Raw genomic sequence first — 24,613 nt, 5'->3', positions numbered from 1 at the left:
TTTAGGCAACAAAAGCACATGGTTAAATTTAGGAAACAAAAGCACGTGGTTAGGTTTAGGCAACAAAAGCATGTGGTTAAGTTTGGGCAACAAAAGCACGTGGTTAGGTTTAGGCAACAAAAGCACTTGGTTAAATTTAGGCAACAAAAGCACGTGGTTAGGTTTGGGAAACAAAAGCACCTGGTTAGGTTTAGGCAACAAAAGCATATGGTTAGGTTTAGGCAACAAAAGCACTTGGTTAAATTTAGGCAACAAAAGCACGTGGTTAGGTTTGGGCAACAAAAGCACGTGGTTAGGTTTGGGCAACAAAAGCACCTGGTTAGGTTTAGGCAACAAAAGCATATGGTTAGGTTTAGGCAACAAAAGCACGTGGTTAAATTTAGGCAACAAAAGCACGTGGTTAAATTTAGGCAACAAAAGCACGTGGTTAGGTTTAGGCAACAAAAGCACGTGTTTAGGTTTGAGCAACAAAAGTACATGGTTAGGTTTGAGTAACAAAAGTACGTGGTTAGGTTTGAGCAACAAAAGTACATGGTTAGGTTTGAGCAACAAAAGTACATGGTTAGGTTTGAGTAACAAAAGTACGTGGTTAGGTTTAGGCAACAAAAGCATGTGGTTAGGTTTGAGCAACAAAAGTACATGGTTAGGCTCGACAAGCAGGAAACACTGGTCTCTCAGGTAAAAGTACGGGATTAGTTGGGTCCCTCCATCACCCATCCCACCCGCCCTATAGGGAATTTCCTGCTCCTTATATTACATGTTCGTGTTTCAACCTGACACTGCCCAGCCATGTATTACACAGCTGCAACATTTTCTTTCTGGCCACGTTATAAGCTGACGCCACCTGTCTGCTTATCATACTGCCTGTAATGCAGTTAATTCAGCGAGTGCAAACCTCAGCTGTAAGCCATAATCCGTCTCTGCAAAATGTATTAAAAGGACACACAACCTGTGGATACTGTGTTGTGGTTGGTGCCAATTATTTGTTGATTTTAGAGGACTGTATTTCTTGGCTAATGTAGCTAACATCACTGTAAGCGCCATTTATCAGTGATAAGTTGATTTTATAGTTAGATGGTATGACTTCATTACAAAGAGAAATATGTTTTAGTGTAATATTGAAGAGGTTACCTTGTTCCTGTATATTTTGACCTCTTTGAATCTTTATATCGGTCCTGTGCAACTACCCTATGTGACAAATGAACATGAAGTGAAGCCTTTATTGTGAAATGTTCAGTTTGAGAAAATAAACGAGGACGGTGAAGCAACGTGGTTGTTTTACCGTTCGTTCGTTCATTCGTTGGCATTGCTACCAAGCCAACTCAACATGTAAGGCAGTCTTCTGTTGTCGTTAAGATGTGTTTTTTATAGAAGTGAATTGAGACAAAGATGAAAACTATGCAGACTAAAGACAGCCACTACAGTTACTGCTGCACTCTCAATCCCTGTATCTGAGGTAAGGAGAGATGTGACACATTGTTGGGAGAAGGTTGCCGTGAGGGCTTTCGGCCAGAGGGATTTCTTGGCTCATTACACCCTATGGATTTTCTAAAAAAAATTTGGCTAGCATCCTTTTCTTAGGAGTCAGTCCACAGCCAGTTATAGGCAACTGAGAAAGTCAGAAAAGGTCTTAGTTTTGAAGTTATGTCACAATCCGCTCAATCATTGGCAATAAAAAAATATTAATACATGTAAAAAAAATTGCTTACAGTACATTTAATGTTTGCTCCAGACATCCTTCTGTTCTCTACTACTACCCAAGATGTCAATTTTTGAACACTGATATTTTTTAAAGGATCGTACATTATGATTACACACACACACACACACAGGCCTGAAATACACACACATACCCAAACAGGATCTATACTCATGCATTAATGGAGAGATGTCATGGAAGGTTTGATGCCTTGCTCAGGAGGTGAACTGGCACCTATGCAGCTACTAGTCCTCACTCCGTACTTGGTCCATACAGGGACTTGAACCTGCAACCCTCCAGCCAAAGATGTAATCTCTATAAAACCAACAATTCAGACCCATAACCTTATTAATGGGTTAGCTCAGGAAATAACACCAGTCGGCTGTTGAGCAAACTTGTCCTCATAAAACCACAAGCCATGCAGAGGAAAAAAGATAATAAAAATAACCCCCGCACGCGCAGCACAGAGTGAGAGGGCACCCATTTTTGTGCCATGGCAGATGTGGCCATTGGCTGTGATGGTTAATCCAGAATGCTGGGTTTGATACAAGCAGGATTTAGCCATAACCATGATACTAACATCTGTCGGCGTCCCGCTCCAAGCTCTCAAACCCAGACGGAACAAAAGCAGGAATATTTTTGTCTCAGTGTTTTGATAGAAGAGGAGGGAGAGAAGCAGTCAGTAGATTCAGAACCTGAGGTAAGTGTACAAAGAATTAATCAATGCACTGTAGGATGTTTTGTGGCCTAGAAAAGAGGCGCTTCATTCATTGCAGCTTATGTAACGTGTTTTTCCACTGGCCTTGATTCTAGACGCTTTGTGCATGTGGCGCATCAATTCATTCACAAATGTTTTTGCCTTTCTTATAAACTGAGAAACATTTGCATTTGGATTCTGAATACATCACAGGTGAGCTGTTTGCATCTTTCATATCATAACTGTGGTTTATTGGAGCCTTTTGTCATGAATGCACCTCACTGAATAGAGCAGCAAATTAATTTTAGCTGGGTGAAAAATGACTTATACTGAATTGCAACAACTTATTCTTTGCTTTGTTCATCACTACATGGCTCATTTTAATGAGAAAGACATATTTTTTTTATCTTAATGGCTATTTTCTTGAAAAAAGCCACTTTTTGTTTTGGTTTTTTGACTGACTGCAGGTCTTTCAGGGATACAGGCCAGTTAGATCACTTGTTTGGACATTTGCTTTATTATGGTCTCATCATGTCTACATCTGATTTCTGAGTATCTCTCTTGTGACCAGCAGCACTGAGGTTAGTGAACACTTTAGTCAGTTGAGCTTTTCAACCGCATAATCAAACCCAGAAAGGTGTAAGAGGGAATGTTGTGCTGTGATGTTCTGTTTACCCTTCAAACTCTTGAAAGCTTTTAGACAGAAACATGGATCAAGGTACTTCATTTGTCCAATTTATCTTTTACCTTTTACACCTACAAGTATTTACTACAGAATTACACAGTTAAAAGACAAGCTGCCTTCTTGAGTGGCATAAATAATGTAAGAGTGAGAGTGCCAGTGGACATTATTATTGTAGACTGACACAACAGCAAAGTAAATGAAGATAAAGTAGAGGCTTTTTACCCTTGCTATGTCCCGTCTCTCAAACACAGACGGGCCAATCATAGCTTAGCATTGTGGCTGTGATCCATATGCTGTCTCAATTCAGGGGCTGCAGCCTTCGAAGGCTGATTGCGTCACATTGGCGCGACCAAGGCTGTCTCATCTCGAAGGCTCCTTCAAATGCAACCGAGAAATGCAGCCTTCTTTCCCAGAATTTGGAGGATGCAACGGATGAAAGGATTTTAACAATCTCTGGGTCCATGATTCAGGGCTAACTAAGTAAGCTGGTTGCTAGGTAACAGGATTGCCAATGGGTTGGGGCAGAACTACTGGTGATGTAACCAGGAAATCCTCCGCAGACCAGACTGTCTCATTTCGGAGAACGTTCAGTTTGGCTGATGCGGTCTTCAAAGGATGTGGCCGATGTAGACCATGAAGGTCGCGTCCTTCAAAGGCTGTAACCCCTGAATTGAGACACAGCTGTTGACTCTAATGCAATGATTTCAGATTTTCTTCATTTTCAATTTGGAGCTAAATGTTGTGCCTGGGGCACGTCGTGTATTAATGATACTCGTTACCTGGAGAGGTTGGAAAAAGATATATGTTTCTTCCCTGTTCCAAAACCAAAATCAAACCCTGAAAAGTGTAGGGTTAGCTAGCTAGCTACTGAAGATATAGCCTACTGAATGTATACACATGCTGCTTTTGCTTTTTAATGATTATAACAGTGAAACAAAGACCGACCCTGCTGTACAGGAAGCAGGGAAACTTTACTGATATTCAACCAGCTGTGTGTCATCACAGTGTGCGCAGATGAACAGTGTTTGGCTCCCCCCACAGCTCCCCACCTGTCTTGCAGCAGAGGTCTGGGTACAGGGGGAAGCCAAACACCGTTCATCTGCACATATGCATTTCATTTTTGTGAAATTGACTGTTAGTCTTGTTTTAAAGTTTTCGCTCTTTTCCAACAACATTTCCCTTTTAGCAGACTCTAAAAGCCTCTGGCCTCCGTGCAGGTGGTTACAACAAACAATCTGTATAACTCATAACCCGCTTGGACTTCACATTAAATTGATTAATGTCCCAGAACCATGCCCCCTACAGTACACTTTATGTATGAAAGACTTCAATATAACATATAAATGAGTGTCTGGAAATACCATTTTTAGCCACAGGACCATCACCTCCAACAACAAGCTAATAACCCTTCTGGAAAGATGCAGTCTGGTCAGCATTCAGAAGCTGCTCTGTAAGCAGTGGCTATTTGGCTCATTAGCCCTGGCACACTGAGTTAGAACTGAAATGCCAGGTCAGGTTTTAGCTCAGTGCTGAATATCTGATGGAATTTTAATTGGTTTGGAGGTGTTGAAATATACAGCAGACAGTACAGCTTTCCCTCCTTTTGCATATTTGGATTAAAGATATAAACTTGTATGATCTGTTGTGCTAATTTAGTTGGAGGAGCTGAACTTAGTGTCACATTAATATTTTTCCTATTTTTAAGTATGAACATTAGAAATAAGCAAAGGAAACATTCAGTAGTCAGGGAGATTATGATGCAGTAGGTGTAGCTGTCTTTCACAATGGTTCGTTCATCAACAGATGCCTGAATTTCTATAACTTTGCCTCTGAATCTAGAAACTGAACATATTGTTTGATTTATTGTCTTTTTATGAACAGACACTAATGATTTGCTGATTCTCTGCTTTTTGAACAAAGGAAGAAAATCCCAGACTGTCAAATTAATTAAGTTCAGTGCTTTAGTGTTCTTTTTTGTTTTCCTTTTTTTGTTGTTGCTGCACTGTGAAACATCGTGGTGGAAATGAGGTAAATCAATGTATCAGTAAGATATATACAAGGCAGAATTTTCCAAAAGAACAATGTATGAACTAATACAGAAGTAATCCCTCTCAATCATCACCCACTAGAAGTGTGTGGTGGTGTATTTTTCTGCAGAGACTCTTCTCTCTGTCTGTATTTTCTTACTTTCTTCTTATTTTCTGTGTTCTGGACATTTATGGTCGTGTACCCCCACAGTTCTCAGGTGAGCTCTGGACTTTATAAAAAGATAGCGACCAGCTGCAGACCTTAAGCAGCAGGAGGTGAGAGACGCGTCTCTGGAAATATTCAAATATAGCAAGGCGAAAAGTCAGACGAGACTGAATCTGGTGTTTGCTTTAACTTTCGAGTGTGTTCACCAACAGTATCTGACAATCCTGCATTATATCTTTAATGTTTGATTTCAAGCCAAATCAAGTTCAAGTTGTCTTTTTTTTAAAGATATTTTTGGGTGCTTTTTGTCTTATTTGATAAGAAAGATATAGCATGAAAGAGGGAGAGAGATGGGGTGATGACATGCAGCACAGGGTTAGATTGCAACCCCAAATGGTGATACTGACATATGTAACTGGTGGACTCTCATGTTGTCTGCGTTGTGTTGATATGAAGAGGCCCAGACTGTGGATATCTTTGGAGGTGATCTCCGTTTATTCCTGACAACTGACAGCAAGAGGTTAAAACAAAACCCCCCGTCAATTACGACCATATAAACCCAAGCCCCTCTCCCATGGAGTACAAGAGGCCAGTCTCACTCCAAAGTCGTCAAAATCCATCGCTTGGGCAGTGGCTTGCGGCGTCAGACGGTGTTAAAAAAAACGTAGTTTTAGTTTAATGGCAATCGGAAAAATAAGGCGGCAAAAGTCCGAGTAGGATGGGCAGGAAGGTTGGTGGATGGGTCCAACAAACGTGTTTGCGTCCTGCAAGATTAATAAGCCAAACCCTGTTCTTTTTTCCTAAACCCAACCACGTGTGTTAGTTGTGGGAGGAAAAAAAACGTCAATCCGCATTGTTGTACTGATGTAGTGCCTTTATTTTGAAAGAGAAAGAAGACAATGCATGTAACAGGCAGAACTTGACATGATGTCACAGAACGTCAACAACCAACGCACACAGGGTACCTTTCACGACATATCTGGACGTGGAAAGTCCATGACCAAATGTCGATATGTGACGAGGTTGGAGTGAGAATGTGTTGAGTACAGCAGCAACAGGGCGGCCATGTTACATTCAATTCGGTACAAGAAAACACAGAAAACATACCTGATAGCGGGAGGTAAAAACAAAATCCTCTATAACCAGAGCCCCTACACAAATTAAGTGACACAGGCAGGAGACACCCCTTTACAGGTGGGGAACCCCCAAATGTGTACGTAGGGGTACAGAAACTGAGTATCAAACGTTCCACATGTTCACTATGGGGGCCAAAGCATGTCAGGTAATTACTGCTGAATAACTGACACTGTTACAATTAGCCTTTTGTGCCCATAGAATTATCTTTGTAAAATTCAGACTTACTTGTTCCAACTTTAACTCATTAAAATAACTTGCTAAAGACTCCCAAGGATGCATTCAGCCTTTCTTATTCCAGTCTTAAGAAATGTTTTGAAGACTTGTGAGTTATGTTAAGCTGAGGCAAGGTCATTTGTTCTGCTATCAGTGAAATCAATGGTAAAAAGCAGGTTACAATCCAGGTCACTTGAAAACACTTCAGTTTATGACATGCAGGATGTGGGTTTTGTCACTGTTTAGCTTTGCTAAAGAAATTCCCATCTTTGTGAGAAAAAGCAAGACTGTGTGGGAAACTAAAAGACCCTGAAACTCCTTCACACAACTGTAGCCTATAATAACTGCAAAGCATGCACAGTATGACTGTAACCCTGTGTAACTGTTCAAATTCAGCAACCTTAACCTTCAAATTGCAACTGCTGTATACACCTTAACAAACTGTTCAGCAGCTGACAGGCAGCAAGGAAACATTGTTTAAAAAATACTTTCTATAACAGTGTGTATGTGGCTGTGCTCTGTAGCTTGACCAGTAAGAACAAGACAAGTCCTCACATGAATGGAGGTAGAAACACAAAGAGAGATGCTTAATGAAAACATCCTGAGACTTCATTCATTTTGTCCTTGTAAAGAGCCACAGTTAAGTCTTGCAATGCTAACACTTTAACCTGCATTCATAGTATAATCTTAAAGAGACAGTTCAACCCAAACTCAAAAATACACAAGTAAAGCATGATTTGAGCATTTATACTTGTGCAGTGGTGTGTCTGTGTCACCTCCAAAACATTTTTAGTGTTAGTGTTAAGTTTAGCTGATTCAAAACACACAAACACACATTAAACACACATTAAACATGGCTTTATAGAGACAATTTCAAACATAAGTACACAAATCAGCTTCACTATAACTCGCAGCATTCACAGACAAACACTTGTCTTTATCTGGACACATTTTCCCCACAAATACAACATGCTAATGTTATTAGCACAAATCTATGGCATTTTACATTGTAGAAATTAGCCTAGCATATGAAGCCAGGGACAACAACAACAACGGTAATGGTACATATTTTGGCTCCATTACAACTTACAAGGTTCACTGACACATAACTGTCATACTAAACATGTTTTCCAAACAAATGTAACATGCTAACATTATTAGCACAGGCCTATGGCATTTTACATGGTGTAAATTAGCCTAGTGGCTAGCTGAGATTTCCTCTGCTCACATGAAGCCAGGATAAATCACATAGAAGACCTAAAATGCTATTTTAGTGGAGGTTTTATTGTCTGTGAATTTAGAGTAGGCTATATAAGAGCTTCGTTTCCACTGAGGGAAATGGTTTCAGCTCACAAAAAAATAGACAGGAGCACTGCGACGCCGCCACATGTTACATTTCTGGGGAGGTGCACGTCAGGTTACGGCGTAGGTTACAGCGTAGGCTCTACGTCGACATGGACACAACTGCATGGCACTTAATTTTACTACTTGATTCATTCGTCAGTCAAACTTCAATTCAGAATCAGATATGACCCCAAGATTTTTATCAAGAGATTTAAGAGAGGGGACCAAAGGGCCAAGATGAGGAGACAATTCTGGACAAGTGCTCTGGTCCAAATAAAATAACTTCAATTTCACTCTCACTGAGCTGGAGAAAGTTTGCAGCCATCCAGGAACTGATGTCATAAAGACACTTATTAAGGTCAGTTAGTTTGCTAATGTATTTTGGCTCTAAGGGGAGGTGGATCTGTGTGTCTAGTAGTTCCATTATTGAGGAGTGAAGGCAGACACACAGGCAGGCTGACATCTTCAACACTCAACAACTCACACCAAAACAATCTACACTGATAGCACTACAGGGACGAGGAAATATATGCATTTTTGATTTGAGCTGAACTGACCCTTTAACATACTCTAAGCTTGTTTTACCAGATGTCATGTAGTCACTTCATAAAACAGCCTGTGATTTACAGTTTAATTTTGTTGTATGAAGCTCGTACCAACTGTTTTTTCAACTGCTGATACTTGAATGTAGAAATGGTACAAGAAAACAAGACAATAGGGAACAAATTGGCATTTAAAGAAAAGAAGAAATAAATTACACTTATATTTTTTATTATACTGGTAAAGTACTGGAAAACATAACTGACATTTATGAAAAATGACCTTAATAGTGTTGTTCTTATTGAAAACTTAAAGAGTAAAAAGGGAAGAACAGCCACACATTGTATTACAGCCCACATGTCTGAGAGTGTGTGTTGTTTTCTCCACTCGTACGGTTCATTACTCCTCTCTATGACAGCAGGCTTTTCACCTCGCCCTTGAGTGTGGTCATTTTGTACGGACATAAACACTCTTGCCTTTAAAAGTGTTAAGAAAACACTTTGCAGAAACCAGTTCATTTCAAGAGTAGCCTGGCCTCAGGGCAAAGTGTGGAGGATAACACCTTGCCTCGTAACCATTCCCAGCCACCAACAAACCCAAGATAAAGTCGCTCAGATGCTTTGAAAGGTGAGATCTTGGGGTAACTGAGACTGCCCATGTTTACCTGTAATTCAAACACTTCCTTGCCTTGTTCATGCTAAAAATGTTCATTCAGATCAGCGACTGTATGATGTACTTCTCTGTCTTTCGGGTGCTGATCCAACAGGTCGTCTCACAGTGTGATAATTGCCCTCCACATGTAGCACGTCTAGGTCTCCATCTCCACCTCTGACACCTCTCACCTCTCCAGTGTCTGGCTGTCTATCACTATTATAAATAGTGCTCCTGCTGCAGTTGTTGGTGGTCATGTAGCGGCATCTTTTCTACACCCCAGCTTCCTTTCTTACAGACTAGTGGGCTTTATTTCTGAGGAGAGCAAGCATACACACAGAGAAATTGCACATTCTTCCTGCCATGGGTAGCACTAAGTGACTTTCCACAATGACTCATACAATGTTTCTTAGTCTATGGTGTCACCTTGTTATATGTCAGAGCAGTCCAAACTGCCTCAGCAATAAGAAAATGTCACCTCCTCCTCCTCTACTTTAATACCTGTGGATCCCTCTGCAGAGAGCAGCGTCAAAAGAGGACATGGTGAACATTTTTTTTCATGCCGTCTCGCAGTAATGAAGCAAAGCAAAGAAGGCAAATTATGTGCGGAAGCTATAACTGCTTTTTCTTTTTCTAATGTAACAGCTGGTGCAGCAAAACCATGGGCAAGGCGGGGAGCAAAGTCCTCAGGGAGGCGTCAGTGGACGGGGTTCAAGCCCAGGTAAAAGCAACCGCCTCACACACATACAAGCTGTGCACACAACACACTAAGACACGCAAACACATGGATGAACTGAACATGCAAAGAAACACATTAAACTGCCTTGATGATGATGATGATGATGGTGATGATGTGAGTGTACGTCCTGACTCTGGTGAAATGGGCCAGCTGCTGTGCTCTCCAGCAATCACAGGTTATGCAACTAGGATCAGCCGCAGCTTGCTTTCACACTTCATTTTCCCACATCACATCATGATACCTATAATCATCAAAATACATTACTGAGCTCTGGACAGACCATTAATATCTTATGATTAAGCCGAGAGAAGGAATGATCTGGATGTACCCGACGATGGATAGAAAGTCTATTTATCGCCAAGGTTTTCTGTGTGTTTAATTCATATAAGCCACCAGCTAGAAGTAGATAGATCACATCTTCTATCAGGTGAAATATAATTTAAGATCGTGACAGTTCTAGATGTTGTGATAATGTATTTTCTGGAAATTCAATTGAAAAACCACTTATAGATAAAATAACAAGATTCCCACCTGCTCTGTTTTTTGTGGTGCCCCAAAAACCCTATCAGATTACATTTTCTATATATCTTGTCTGCACAAGATATAAAAAAAAAAATATCATCTCTAAGGACTGAATGGGTTCTGTATGTTTTGGCTGAGCCAGTGAATAAAAACAAATATAATACCATGAGCTTTCCTGCTCATGCATTTTTAGGGTGCTTCCAGACCTAGAGTTGTCTTGCTGTGGTCCGAATCAGGGACTAATGTTGTTACCAAGTTGCATAATTGCCTAGAGTTGGTTCGTGTACTCACGACAGCATTTACAAGCGGACCAGATAAAATACTTGCGGGAAAAATATAGGAAGTAAACAAAACGTTGAAGAAGAGTACACTTGCAAGATAAATGTGACACTTTCTAATGTCACAATGGAGGGTCAACTATGCAGGTTGATTTTAGCGCTGCTCATCGTTTAGTCAAACCATACAGTTTGAAAACGAGGCGCGGCTCCAACTAGAAAACAATGTTTTAATGCATTGGATGTGCTGAATGTGCATATTAAGGCAGTACAGGAGGAGGTGCACATTAATAATCCTCCAGGACTGTAACATGCTCATGTTTAACCCAAACAATGTGTCATGTGACTGCAGTTGGTTCAGATCGAGGTCGGAACACGTTCTCACCACAAACAAACCGCACCAGAGTTTGTTTGTAACCGGACCGAGACCACCTCTTCAAGAAGGTCTCAGTCCGGTGGTTTTAATGTCACCTGAGTGTGATTGCTGTGTTCACACCTACACAAACGAACCGCACCTATGGGGGCAAACGAACTTGAGTTTGATTGAACCGAACCAAACAGGGTCGGTGTGAAAGCACCCTTAAAGTTCCCCCTATAGATGCCTATAGTTCCTTCACTTAAAAGTCTAGTGTGTAGGATTTTGGGGGGATATCTTGGCAGAAATGGAATGCAATGAAAAGCACGGTGGTGCAGTGGTTAGCATTGTTGCCTCACAGCAACAGAGCTCCTGGTTCGAACCCCAGGGTGAAGGAGTTCCTCTGCGTGGAGTTTGCATGTTCTCCCCATGTCAGTGTGGGTTTTCTCCAGGTACTCCAGCTTCCTCCCACAGTCCAAAGACATGCAGGTTAACTGGTGACTCTAAATTGTCCATAGGTGTGAATGTGAGTGTGAATGGTTGTCTGTCTCTATGTGTCAGCCCTGTGATAGTCTGGTGACCTGTCCAGGGTGTATCCTGCCTCTCACCCAATGTCAGCTGGGATAGGCTCCAGCCCCCTGCGACCCCTAACAGGATAAGCGGCTAAAGAAAATGAATGAATGCTTCATTAGTCTATAACCACCTAAAACTGAGAATCATTTTGTTTTTGTTATCTTTGAATAGGCCATTTATATCTACAAACCAAGCGGATCCTCTTCCACAGACTCTGCCATGTCATTTCTACAGTAGCCCAGAATGGACAAACCAAATACTCTGCCTCTGCCTCCTACATGCTTGGCACACAGGAGAAGTTTCACTTGCTTGCAATGTGCGACGTCACTGCTAGATGTCAGTAAATCCTACACACTAGTCCTTTAGAGCCTTTCCACTTTATCTGTGTGCACCTCAAATCTGTGTTTAACACAAACAGGATTTGTGACTTCTTAATTAGTCTGGTCACTGTGCCATGAATCTCATGGAACTTACACCAGTCTGATGTAGAGACTTGGATCCTCCAGCAATCATTACTGAGACTCCTCATTGAAGTTAGAGATATCTTGCAACCAGCAGTTAAACTTCTGAAATGAACATAATTATTATTTGACTGAGGAATAGATGTAATTTCAGGATTTTTTAAGGAGATGATGGAACCTTTTGTGACCTTATCACCATATCAGACACAAATTATTATTCTAAGCAAAACATTTTTATAGGCCTATATCTATTTTCATGAAATATAGCCTGCAATGACAAATCAGAGATATTAAAAGGGTGAACACATCGGTATAAACATAAAGCAAATCTCATCTATCATCTCCTGCTATACATCATCAGATCATGCAACTCCACCACTCACTTCTAGATAAGGAGATAAGATGAGCATGCTAAGCAACCGTAGGCATTGCTCTTGAATACTAAAGACAGATGAGATTAAACTTTAAGGTAAATCTGGCACAGATTACAAACTACATGTTGACAGCATCACAGCAGTTTTTTGACTGTTAGTGGTACATATTAGCATTGTATGTAAATTGTATTGGTTTATAAATTTAATGGTAATCGGAGAATACTTTTAGCTCCAAAGACTACAAACACACCGCCAGGTTTTTATGCTCCATCAGCTCTTACTTTTTGCAGCAAAGGTACAAGATCTCATTTGTAAATTGTTCTCCAGTGAGCTGTGATTGTGTTCTTAGCACTGAAATTCAACAAACAAATCAAAACATGCAAACACATTGACTTGGAATCTCTTGGACTCTTTCTGTGCAGCCGTATGACAGCTGGCAGTGATCTGAGTGAAGAAGTTGTTGACCGCAGTCGTATCTTATCATCACTTATTATCCAAATTCCCCTCAACATCCCAAATTGCCTGTCATAACCTCACCAAGCTGATCCAGAGTCGCTGCACCCAAGTGATTGTACTTTTAAACTCATGCCCTGGCTAAAAGGCGCACCGTATCACCCCTATCTCGACTCATGTCGTCTGAGTGGGTGCCATCTTCGCCAGCTCGGTGGCGGGCTCCACAAGGCGAAGGACTGAAGTGAATTGATTCACGGGGATTAGGGATTAAGACTTCCCCCGGCCGCTTTGGTGGAGTAAATCTGGGGATTATGATGTCAACAGCCTGTGGCTGCAGGAAAGGAAATTGAATTGTGAGGGGACGGGAGTGCCGTTGGCCCAGGATTACAGCACAGTCAGTGAGAAATCAGAGATGGGAGTCCATGTCTGTGCCTTTCTCCTGCTCAGGAAAACCTCCATGGGGAACCATTTACTGCCTTTGGGGTGCAGGACTTGCTTACATAGTAGAACTAACTCTGAGTAGATGTTTGAGGTGTTGATTGTGTGATTAGATTACTGTGTCACTGGTGATTCAGATCTTCCTGCTCTGGCCTGTGAAGCATCAGGTGGTAAGTACCGTTGAGTGCAACAGGAATCACTTGTATAAAGACTTCTTTTACAACTAGAATCAGCAGAAAACATGGAGAAGAATATCTGTTCAGTGTATCCACAAATATGGGAAACTTTATCAAGTGTGTAACCAAACAATTTCACAGACTGGGTGCTAATCTTGTGTGGTGTTGTTGTTGTGCTCCTTCCCTTTCCGCATTCAAGCCAACTCCTGCTGTGGCTGCTCCTGCTCCTGCTCCCGCTGCAAGTGTTAAATTCCAAGGACTCACTAAAACTGGCAAGATGAAGGTGAAATGGACCCAAGTGGGTTTGGTGTTCTTCCTCGTTTTGTCACTGGTGATGACAGGATGCTTCCTCTGGCAATACCAGCTGCCAAAACTGCTGCCAGGTAAGACTGAACTGTTGGTAACAGGTGGTGGACCACATTGTGTGGGGTGTTTTCTCTTCAGACGAAAAAGGTCTCGGCAACCAGGATCTTAGCAAATCCTTCTACATTAATGGACTTTTTAAGGAGCTGCAGTATCATCTATAAAACTTTTTCAGACCACATGTTTTGATCGGGTTAACCTGAATGTAAAAACTGCAAATGACAGTGAGCGCTGACCTATTTAAAGCCGGCTACCTTAAGATTTGACCTTTTTTTGAGACTTGAAAGCAGAAAGATAATTTAAATTCCATAATTTCTTTTTCTGTGGTGATCTAAAAATCTCACTGTCTGCAACCTTGAACTTGGGGCATCCAGTAACTGCAGCCTCTTCCTCATTTATACATTCACCTCTGAATCAGAGCCATTAGCTTGCAGCTAAACTCTGGATGCCCCTTCTTATCTGATCTTATAGCCACAGTAACAATCCACAGCCTCAGTTACTGCAGTGTTGATAATCAATAGATTATTTTCTCGTAATTAGGGAGATACACATCTCGTAATTAAGAAGTCAAACGATCTCTTAATTGTTCAATCTTTATCTTGTAATTATGAGATACAGCATTAGCTTGCTAAAACATTACTCCACAGTTGTGCTTGCTGGGCAACATGATCTCATCCCTTTGACATTTTTCTGTGTGGCAGGAGTCCCAGTGTTACTAAAATGACGCCTGGGGCAGCCTCATGTGTGTATCTTGATGTAGAAGGGGTCAGTGGTTTGGTTCAGACAACAGAACTTCTTGGTTATGGCAGGAAAAGATCGTAGCCCAGCTTTGAGCAGGCTGTTCTCATGCACTGTTTTTACGTTTTCCGAAGAAAAGTAATGCAACAAATTTAGTATATCACACGTATCTTGGAAGGCTGCGATCATGTGACGAATGTGCCAACCAAAGTAAAGAAAGAAGCGGTCCCGAGTGGTCCCGTAGCAGACTCTCACGCTCTTTAAACTATGTCCATGGCTCTTAATGTCTGATAATGACGTAAAAGGGTTTACAGTTGGAGTTGGTGCCCAGACAACATTTGCATGTGGGGCTCATGTAGGTAGTAAATGGGCTGAAAATGGGCCCTATATGGGATTGTCCACAGGTTCAATAATGGCCCCATGCCAATTGCCCACATGGATGAGTTTACCCAAATGGGAATGCATGGGTTTTGCAAGGGCTACCTGGGTACTAAGTGGGTATGGGCCCAACATGGGGATCTTACCTGGAGCCCACGTGGGTATGATCAACCATGTGGGTAATCTGCATGGGACCACTTTAGAACATGTGGACAATTCCATATCCTCCTGAGACTTTTGTTTGGTATGCCTTTTTTAATTTCTCCTTTTTTTCAGATCAGTAGGACCTGATCAGTATAAAAACCTAAATATTATCAACAATAGATAAATCCCAATGTCCTCAACGAGAACTTTCTAATTAACAGTGTCTTAGCTTGTTACTGTCGCTAAAATTGGTCAAATTTGTTGCCATATCAAAGTACAAACATTATTAATCATAAATAAACAAGTTTCAACCATAAAGTGTGATCAGGTTGGCTGCTGACTGACTTGGCAGAGATGGCTGCCATCTTGTTTTTACACGGATCAGTGTATTGTGCTCTTACTACCACTAGATGGCACAAAAAGTGTCCACGAACTAGGACAACAGGTCTTAGTTAAGAAGAATGAAGTATAAGGTCCAGCAAACTCAAGATGCGATGTCCCCTTATGAGGACACAGGGTCTCAGGAGGATATAGGGCCCATTTTTCAGCCCATTTACTACCCAGACGGGCCCCACATAGAAATGTTGGCTTGATGGAAAGCCCACTACGTCTGGTGCAAATGCTAAACGGTGCCCCCGGCATCACAATAAAGTTACGAGTTCACAGGATCCGTCATTTCCACGCTTCCCATTAATCGTCTATGTGCGCAGCCATGCAATGCATTCTGGTCGTGTTGCATTTCAAGAGACAGTTAAATCAGAGCTAGTTTATACAAATCAGGGGGATCCAGAACGACTCGCCACCACTGGAAACTCCTGAAAATCTTTAACTCACAACTAAACAACAACTAAACATTGTCGATTTAAAATTAAGAGTCAGTAACTGCATGGCTTATTTCTCGCCTCAATTGTTTTCAGAAACTATTTTCACAATATAAGAGAAAGTTGCCAAATGAGCTGCTTTGTTGATCTGATTTGACATCTGGGAGCAGAAAGCCCACATGCCTGGTGGTACGCCCATCAAGCATCCTATGCTGGGAAGCGCCGCGACCCTTTGTGTCTGAAAATGCCCCATATGTCCACATACTGTAATGATGCTGGTGTGGTGGTGAGGCGGTGTATTTTGAAACTCTGTGAGTGAGCCCAGTCTGTGCTGTGAGTGTGCATAATTAGGAGCATCATAACATGTTCAAGATCTCAAAAAGCAGTGTCAATTAGAGCAGTAATTTGATCATTTTCAATTTCTAGGACAGTACAAGCTGTATTTAAAAAAGAAATAAGAGCACAAACGTTTGAAACTGACGTGTGAAATTAATTACAGTGAAATGTTTTGATTGTAATTCCTTCAAACTAAATGTCAAACAAAGCGGCAGAATATGTCACCCTTCCAACTGCAGTGAGCGTGCTTTAAATAATAAATTTGGTTGAAATATGTTGACAGTTAATTAAAGCGTCTCATCAGGCTCTTTAGTTTCATTTGTTCAGAGCCAAAATGCCTTATTCTGCTAAACACAGTCCCTGCTGATAACCTCTATGTGATGTATATAAGTAAACGTCAGAGTCAGAGTAGACGTCAAGTGATATTATAAATGGGAAAAACAGCTCCACAGGCTCCGATTCATATTTTCCAATGTGCACAAAATACATCTTTTTATATTTCAACAACCTTATTTTTCATGTATAGCGGTCCTTCAGAATGAAAAGGCTAATGGTGGCCTGAAGCTACAGTGAAACATATTGAAATATCATATTGTTCATACAGAGTTCACAGTGGGACCAGGCAATGTCTCTATTGATCAGCTGGCTGTATATCATATATCCTGCCAAATTCTATCCCGTCAGATCAACGGGGTTCATCAGGAAGCGCAGAGAATTAATAAAGCCCAGAGCTAGCCAATTATACCGCATCACACTGGCCTTTGTGCCACTGATACATTATTCTATCAAATATCAAGTGGGAATTACAACTGCCTGTCACCCTGTGCTTCCTTTTCTCTCTTTTCCTCTCTGTCTCTTTTCTCATTTCCCACCCACCGCCCAGATGATGAGATGGGTCGGAATGCCAAATCAGAGATGATGTGTCCTCGCTTCCCCGAACCTCTGCCGCTGGAACATCCTATCCCCAGTCTGAAAGAGGCCCTGGAGAAGGTGAGAGGAGCGGTCCATCACGCGCTGATTTAAAACTGAGGTTGTATTTCTGTCATGCCTGCTCAAGTCCGAGGAAATTTACAGGCCGGCCGCGGTAATCCTTCACACCAAATGCTGTCGCTGTTGACAGAAGGAGATTACAGATAGAGTGGATAAAAAACTGAGGGTCTGTCTGAGCAGGAAGCAGCAGTGTTGATGACCAGTTGAAATGCAATGAAATATATGCACCTCGGTACCCATCAGAGATTGTGAAAATAAATAGTCATGGTTGCTCATTAGTAATGAGGAGAAATGCGAAGGAAAGGATGAACATCAGCACCAATATCTGACTCATTAATTTGAAGTTGAGCAGAAGTTTGCCAGATAAAGTTCAGTTTACAGTTGTACTGAAAAAAGCTTCTTTCATCTCCGCCACCAAACACCTAAAGCCAAATTGAGCATGAAAATCAGTTTGTTATTCATTACATTCAATTAGTTTTGAAGAATGATTTTGTTTTATCAGCAGATTTCACTTCACCAAACAAAATGCGATTATTTCTCCTGGTACTTTGTTCCTGCTCTGTCTCCTACAGGTAGACGCTTTGCTTCGGCAGAGTGTTAACCCTATCAGCCTTCCCTCTTTGTCGGCCATCGTGATCTTAAATGACACTGTTTTGTGGACTGGCAACTTTGGAAAAAGGAATGGCAGTGACCCTCTCTCAGGACCCCCCAGTGAGTACACCATATACAGGTGAGTACTGCATAGAAACCTACAGCACAAATATAACAGGTGTCCCTGTTCAGCCCACTTGGCAGAAAAAATGTTGGCATTGTATGTTTCTGCAAACCATGACTACATTTACACATTATGGCACAAAAGCCACATGGTTATGGTAAGGAAAAGATCATGTTGTGGCTTGAAATACCCAGTTTGGGGGCATAATCCCCACTGGAAAAGCAGCAGTGTCTCGGTAAAAAAACAATCGTTTTTCATGCCACTACTCTGACAGGAATTGCAGGAATGGGTTGGTAAAAAAACAACTGCGTTTTGTGGCACAATTTCCGTTGGAAAAACAGCGACTAGTTGCTACAAAAAAAATCACGTTTGGTGCCTAAAAAAACTGCTGCAAACACGGCTACAGGTAGCTACAAAACACTCTCATTTGGTGCCTCAAAAGCCACTAGAAAATCAGCAAGGGGTCGCTTCAAAACACACACATTAGGTGGCTAGAGGCTGCTGGAAAAACAGCTACAGGTTGCTACAAAACACCTGAGTTTGGTGTCTAAAGGGCTGCTGTAAAAACAGCTACAGGTTGCTACTAAACACCCACATTTAATGCCTTAAAAGCCGCTGTAAAAACAGCAAAACATTGCTACAAAACACCCACGTTTGGAGCCCAAAAAACTGCTGCAAACACAGCTACAGGTAGCTACAAAACACTCACATTTGGTGCCTCAAAAGCCACTAGAAAATCAGCAAGGGGTCGCTTCAAAACGCCCACATTAGGTGGCTAGAGGCTGCTGGAAAAACAGCTACAGGTTGCTACAAAACACCTGAGTTTGGTGCCTAAAGCGCTGCTGGAAAAACAGCAACAGGTCGCTACTAAATACTCACATTAGGTGGCTAAGAGCTGCTGGAAAAACAGCTACAGGCTGCTACAAAACACCCACATTTGGAGCCTAATAAACTGATGGAAAAGCAGCAACCGGTCACTGGAAAAACTGTGACTTGTGGCTACAAAACACCCATATTTGGTGTCTAAGAAGCCGCTGGCAAAACAGAATAACTCATGTTTGGAGCCTAACAAGCAGATGGAAAAGCAGCAATGGGTCGCTGCAAAACACCCATGTTTGGTGGCTAAAAAACTGCTGGAAAAACACCAAGTGGTTGCTACAGAGCACCGACAGTTGGTGCCTTATAAGCAGTTGGAAACTCAGCAATGACTTGTTAAAAACATCTTTATAAAACACTACAAAACAGAGTAACAAAATAATTTACAAAACAAACAAGATTGAATAAAAAACAATAATAAAATCATGGGTGATATAAACAAACAGGACAGATAAGAACACAGAACTAAAAGGAAATAGGTGACATTAATTCAGTGCTTTAGGAAAGACTAGAGTTTTAGGACATGATTTAAAAGATTTTACTGATTCTACCGGAGGAAGAGAAAGTTTCTTCATATGTTATTTAGCAGTTGAATTTCGGAAGTTTTATTTAAATGGAGCACCAACCATCTCAAACAACTCTCTCATAATGTGTTTCTATTTCAATATAGGTAAACCCACATTACAACGGTATCAACTTAAAAGCAGTTTAAGCCTTCTCCATGCTGCTAGGATTAAAATTCTGGGGTAGAAATAATTATTTTTGAAATGTTGAATGTAAACTAAACTCCCAAATTTCTGGTTATCTCTGTTTATTGTCACTGACCTTGTTTTTTTTTACTGATTCTGTAGCTGCAGTCTGAAACATTAAACACATTACTTCCTGTGCTGCAGAGGAGGCAGTGTGTTTTCATTATCAAATGAGCTCTATTACATCACTTTAATTAATTGTAATGGGCACATAAGCTCTGGATATAAATATTCTTCAGCCGGCACACATCTGCACAGCAGCTCCAGACTGATGTGTAATTGATGTTGCAGCATGATGGTGATCATGTTACCTCTGGGTGTCTCATGGTTACTGTAAAAATGGTAAAGTAACTGTTGAGAGCGTGTTACAGCGCAGGAAAGGAGAGCGACATTAGAAAAAAGCTTAAAGTAAAAAAAAAGAACTGTTAAAACAATTTATGGTGTATTATTTAGCAGTATGTGTATGTTTAAAGCATTTAGTGTCTGATGAGTTAGGACATTTTGCACAGTGGCCACAGCAGAAACAAATCCTGGAGGTTGATTAGAAAGCCAGGCCACAGTGTTAGGTTGTCAGAATGAACCAGTCCATCCTTTAGATTGTGGAATTGTTTAATGTGATCAAGTGAGGCCCAGAGCTGAAATTATTCAGAGACTGATCACTTTAGAGAGTAAAGTTTTTGGCCCTGCCTGCCAGAGGAGAATATTCAGTAGAGAAAGTGATCCTCAAGGAAGGAACGGCAGGTATTGTTTTCTTACTTTAAATAGATAGGCTGGAGAGATATATGGTGTGTGGGGAAATCACCAGGCAGGAAAGGCTCTCTCTTTTTATGATTTAGATTGGAACAGTACAGTACTTTCTAAACAGTCCTAAGAATCAACAAAATACATAATAGTTCAGTGGTTTCAAAATGTTTGTGCCAACAGGCAAGCCAAAATCTCAAGGCACACCTGTATTTATATCTGTGCACGTGTTATCACTCTTATCATGACATAAATGTTTGTTTTTATGTGTGGTTATCACAAAATCCCATGGCACACCTGGATTTGCATCACTGTACACCGTTTGAGAACCACTACAACATTCATATAATATCTAAGGAGTCTACACGAATGAGCGCACCTACTGGTATATTAGGTTTAGGAAAAGGATCATGGTTGGGCCTCATAATCTTTCGTACTTAACATAAAGTTAAGTAGGTTAGGTTTAGGAAAGGAAGCATGGTTGGGCGTTGTCACATTATGTAGTTAATGGAAAGTTCCATACTTGTAAATTGACAATGTGATGACGTGACAACGTACCTTCAAATTAGTTCACTTAGTTCCACACGTCATGAATACAGGTCTCCTGCATGAATGTGTAAAGAGACCTGGATACAGCACTGAGGGTGAGATCTCATTATCCTATGAAATTCGCTCAGTGGCACATGAAGCCAAAAATGATTAATTTCCATCGTATGAAAGTACCAGGATCTTCCGCATTGTGCGGCCCATAGAGCAGGTGCGCTAGAGACAGCCACTGGGCATGGTTGAGCACATCCAAGCACAGCCTAGTGGCCAACTTCTGCGGGTCAAGCAGCTGACTTCGGGTTAACTGCTCCGCTAACTTGAATGGGGATAAAATGAGTTAACCCTGTGGGTTTTTTAGACTTTCTAAACGTCATCAAACCAAATGGAACAAATCTTGTTATTAAAACGAGTCATTTTGCGGGGTTTGTAACACTTTAAAAAAAAAAAAATTATCCAAGTACTGCTGTTTGACCACTACAAAAATTAGCTTTAAAGTCCAAGGCACTTCCCGGGGGCTTGGTCTCCTGAGGGAAAGTCCGCTGTTTGTTTGACACATCCACCACCCCAACCTACCTCGTTACAAGGACTTTTGCTCTTGGTCACGGGATCGCAGCCGCATCATTATGTGGGTTACATACAAATTCTGGTGCATAACTTTTGATAGGTATACGTACAAACAGTGCATGAGAACAGCCTGCAAGAGTTGGCCTGTATATAACCAGATGGAATTGAAAGTAAAAGTTTTTAACTGTTAGAACAGATTGTTTTGATAAAAGTTTATTGAATAAAATAATGAACAAACAAAGAAGAAGAGAGAACAGAGAAAAATAAAACCTCACATGAGTCTGTAATTACCTCCAAAAACAAAATACCGAAAATAAAAATAAAAACAGATCAGAGTCAGAATAACAGTTCATGCAGTTTAACAGACAAATCCAGTGCAATCAATAGATAAAAGAAGATAAGCTGCTCACACAAAATCAAAGTGTGCACCACATTTTGGCAATCCACAGACTCATCGACTGTTTTCCTCCCCTCATGACTTAAAGGGGTACTTTAGCAATTTAGTATTGCAAGTTGTTGGCTTTGCGAAAGAAGGATTGGTCCAAATTGATGCAGCAGATGCCTTTTAGTCCCTAAGCTGAGATCTTACAGTTTCAGTGATGCAACATGATAGCATCTTTCATCTGACGCTCCCTGCCTGATAAAAGCCCACAACTCAAACTCCACTTTTTAAGTTTGTAAAGCTGGCTTTTTGTTAAAAATTAGAAGTCTTCAAACCAAATGCAAGAAATGAATGATGTCATGGTCAGGGGTTGTTTTCTTAGATTTTAGAAAGCTGCTTTTGACCCACAGCAGACATACAACAATGCTCACATGAGTTGTATTAGGTGTAAAATGGTGGAATGTCCCTTTAAAGATGGCTTGTAATTGTTACTGGTACAATTAAGCAGTCCCAACAAATTAACTTTAAAAGTTTTGTATGTAAACTTTAATATTAATCACGTTTTATTGCCAGTGGGTGAGCGGATTGTAAACATAACAGCGGGGTAGGGCGCAGAGCAAGCGGTGAGCAAGGCGCGCAAGACAGGATTTGGGGGAGTACAGGCTCGTTCAGGAGCTACAGCTCCATGGTGACCGCTTCCGGGTCTACTTCAGACTCTTCTCTGCTACTGGACGCGCCGAGGTGTCGTCACAGCGCGTTGCGGTCAATTCAAGCGCAGGCTGGCAGGGTGCAGACGCCGCGGTATGCGCCCTCTCGTGCGCCACTCAGCTCGGCGGCAGAGCGGTGCACTCTTGCGCTGCGGTAGCACATACACAATGAATGGGTTCGTCGGCGGAGGTCTGCACTTTGCGCGCTCTGTGTGAAAAGGGCTTAAAACAGTCTGTGGACTGGTTTCTATGCCAGGGACTCAAGTCGAACTTACTGGGAAAATCCAAAGGATGTGACCAACACATTCTCACTCCAACCTCATCACATATCGATGTTTGGTCATGGACTTCCCACATATGATGTGCAAGGTACTACAGATGAGTTGGTTGTTGATGTTCTGGGACACTGTGTCAAGTTCTGCCTGTTACACGCATTGTCTTCTTTCAAAATACACTTCTATTTTCACAAGAAATTTACCGTTTACATGCAGTCTCTTTCAAAATAAAAGCACTAAGTCAGTACAACACCACGAATTGACGTTTTTTTCCTTCAACAATAAAAACACGTGGTTGGGTTTAGGAAAACAGCTCTCCTGGGCGAAAGTCTGTGTTTGTTGGACCCATCCACCACCCCTCCCACCTGCCCCAGTCATACTTTCGCCACTTTCAGTTTCGTTCTTCCTCCGGCACGTTTCCCCCCTGACGCCACAGGGGGTGACGCCATGAGCATTCCTATGCCTTGCCTTTCTTCAGCTCCTCTGCAGCACTAACAGTGTGCAACAGTAGCTGACAGCTAAGAATTGGAGTTCGCTAAAGTGAACAAACGATTGGTGGCCACCAGAATACAGAGTCCACACATGCCTAATTGTTTCCATACATTTTGCATATTTTGCAGAAATATGAAATATGAATCCTGTGTGTTTCCATTAAATGTACGGACTTTGGTAAAAACTACGAACTCGTGTGAGTTTTCCGCAGAACCGGAAACAAAACAAGTCTTGCATTCTTCTTCTTCTTCTACGTTTTCTGGCGGTTGGCAACCAGCTTGTAAATGCATTACCGCCTTCCGGACCCAGAGTGTGGATATCACCATGGAGAGAGGTGCGCTACGTTAGACGTAATTCAAACATAACTGTTTCCATCCCCCGTTTTGCAAATCAACATTTTTCAAATCAACCAAAACCCACCTAAAGCGAGCGTATTTTAGTTTGTGCGAATCAGGGGATTTTAATTCAAATTTTGGCGTTTCCATCATAATTTTCCGATGCGATACTTCTAGATGCGCATCTAAACAGGCTGATGGAAACATGGCTACTAACATGTGAAATATATTGTGATTTTGTTGTTGCAGCTGGCTAACGTTAGCTTGCTTTCTAACATAGACACATTGCTAGCTAGCACATGTAGCAAACTACTGTACTTCGTGGATAACGTCAGTTTATTCATACAGACTCTTAAGGCTGGTTTGCAAATTACTTTATCAGTTAAGAAACAACCAATGCCAGATCAATGCAACACAGCTAAGTTACAGCTGGGTGGCCAACAAGATAACTGTAAGCTAATAGTTTAGCCAGCTAGCTGTAAAGCTACGCCTCTGGATCTGCCATTGGTTTCAAGTAACGTTAGCTTATACAGTAATTTGCGAATGGAAAGCTAGTTAGTATTATGGAGTCAATGGTCCAAATTAAATATAGGAACATATAGATAGTAACGTTATTCTTAATATAACTGTAATTTATTTTCCAGTATTCTATCAACATGATGCCGGTTAATCACAGTCAGTCTTGTTAGTCACTGTTGTGGCTGATGCAAGTGCTCACTCGCATAGGGTGACCATATTTTGATTTCCAAAAAAGAGGACACTCAGCCGGCCATGACATAGCCTACTTAAATGATACTCGCAGTTTACTCAAAGATGCCTTATCATTTTAATATATTTAAAATTTATATGTATGGATAGAAAATTCAGTTATATTACAAAATAATATCTCTCAAAGACAGAAATTCAGATAGGCCCCAGTAGGGGACACATACACAC

At 41.3% G+C, this 24,613-nt stretch overlaps 1 protein-coding gene across 2 annotated transcripts in view; it reads left to right on the top strand.

Moving 5' to 3' along the window:
* Nucleotides 1-2,270: 2,270 nt before the first annotated feature.
* Nucleotides 2,271-24,613, top strand: part of lactbl1b (lactamase, beta-like 1b) — a 30,821-nt gene continuing 8,478 nt past the window's right edge. Inside the window, exons 1-5 of one of the 2 annotated variants that reach the window (XM_050038820.1) lie at nucleotides 2,271-2,399; nucleotides 9,805-9,880; nucleotides 13,725-13,908; nucleotides 17,189-17,295; nucleotides 17,868-18,025. In XM_050038820.1, the coding sequence (XP_049894777.1) occupies nucleotides 9,821-9,880; nucleotides 13,725-13,908; nucleotides 17,189-17,295; nucleotides 17,868-18,025 (509 nt within the window). In that variant the 5' untranslated portion in view covers nucleotides 2,271-2,399; nucleotides 9,805-9,820. Of the gene's footprint in view, nucleotides 2,400-9,804; nucleotides 9,881-13,289; nucleotides 13,520-13,724; nucleotides 13,909-17,188; nucleotides 17,296-17,867; nucleotides 18,026-24,613 lie in introns of those variants that run through there. The other variant, XM_050038821.1, reaches the window with a different exon arrangement.

This window comes from Epinephelus moara, chromosome 24 (assembly GCF_006386435.1).
Source record: "Epinephelus moara isolate mb chromosome 24, YSFRI_EMoa_1.0, whole genome shotgun sequence".
NCBI classification, from domain to species: domain Eukaryota; kingdom Metazoa; phylum Chordata; class Actinopteri; order Perciformes; family Serranidae; genus Epinephelus; species Epinephelus moara.
Note: the sequence above shows the minus strand (reverse complement) of the source record. Positions and strands in the feature narration are given on the sequence as shown.